Source organism: Plasmodium knowlesi (assembly GCF_000006355.2).
Source record: "Plasmodium knowlesi strain H genome assembly, contig: PKNH_00_82, whole genome shotgun sequence".
In the NCBI taxonomy this organism is placed as follows: domain Eukaryota; phylum Apicomplexa; class Aconoidasida; order Haemosporida; family Plasmodiidae; genus Plasmodium; species Plasmodium knowlesi.
Genome location: NW_024070118.1, coordinates 1 through 1,602, shown reverse-complemented (window position 1 = coordinate 1,602; position 1,602 = coordinate 1). Strand labels below are relative to the sequence as shown.

Sequence of the window (1,602 nt, the reverse complement as noted above, 5' to 3'; positions counted from 1 at the left end):
TATATGTATATGTGTATGCATATACATATATATATATATATATATATATATATATATATATATATATATATACATATATATACTCATAGGGTAGGGTACGGAGTAGAGGCACAACGCAAGTCGCCGAACTTAGCAATGCCCTGAAGGATGCAACAACTACGAATAAGAATAATTTTGAGAAATACTGTAGTGGTCTTAATAAGGTGAATGGTGTAGAGCAGGGAAAGGAGGCTTGCCTCCTTATAGCAGCAGGATTAAAAAGTGTCTACGACATCAAGGACAACGACAACCGCAGCGGTATCGACGTTTTTGCATCGTTCAAAAGAACGATGCAATGTGTTTTATTAAATGCTATTGCAGACAAAATGGAGAAGGAACTTCCATGTAAAGAGGAAAGGAGTGTAGTTAATGGAATAAATAAGGCCTTTGAGAAGAGTGGTGAAATTATGACTGCAGGTGAAGGTTGCAAGGATAATCCTGATAAGTGTTTTCAGTGTCCGAGGTTTGACAAATATAAAGATTGCGAAATTAACACAAATGACACCTCTGGGACGAAGAAAGAGAAGTTATATGAGGAAATTGACCCAAAATTGGCAGATAATGGTTTGACTAATAATACTAGTTCCTTATCGAAGTCTTCTCTTATCAAGACCATATGTAAGTAGAAATAATACAACCAACACTAACACAAAATGTTGGTTGTGTTGGTATCAACACAAAATGTTGGTTGTGTTGGTACCACTACCAAATGTTGGTACCACCACCTACACAAAATGTTGGTTGTGTTGGTACCAACAACACAACACAACATACTAACACAACCAACATACAACCACAACATAACCAACATACTAACATAACTAACATACTGACACAACCAACATACTAACACAACACAACATACTAACACAACCATCCTACTAACACAATCAACCTACTAACATAACCAACCTACTAACATAACCAACATACTAACATAACCAACATACTAACACAACACAACATACTAACACAACCAACATACAACCAACATACAACCAACATACTAACATAACCAACATACTAACACAACCAACATACTAACACAACTACCAACATACTAACACAACCAACATACTGACACAACCAACATACTAACACAACCACAACACAACCACAACACAACCAACACAACACAACAACAACAACACAACTACAACACAACCACAACACAACCGCAACACAACCAACAACACAACAACAACACTACTACTACTAGTACTACTACTACTACTACTACTACTACTACTAGTCCCTTAACGACGTCTTCTCTAACCAAGACCATATGTAAGTAAACCCCACACTAATCCATAACCAACACTAACAAATGTTGGTTGTGATGATACCAACGCCAAATATTGGTACTAATGGTTGTGTTGGTACCAATACAACCAACATACAACCAACATACAACCAACACAACCAACACAACCAACACAACCAACACAACCAACACAACCAACCTACCAGCATAACCAACATACTAACACAACCAACACATACTAACACAACCAACACAACCAACACAACCAACACAACCAACACAACCAACACAACCAACAC

The 1,602-nt window shown here is 37.1% G+C and overlaps 1 protein-coding gene across 1 annotated transcript; it reads left to right on the top strand.

Moving 5' to 3' along the window:
* Positions 1-89: 89 nt before the first annotated feature.
* Positions 90-657, top strand: PKNH_0005300 (SICAvar, type I (fragment); the record flags this gene model as incomplete). Its single annotated transcript, XM_039113479.1, has 1 exon — positions 90-657. A coding segment is annotated over one exon (568 nt), but the record flags the coding sequence as incomplete, so codon positions are not given.
* Positions 658-1,602: the final 945 nt, after the last annotated feature.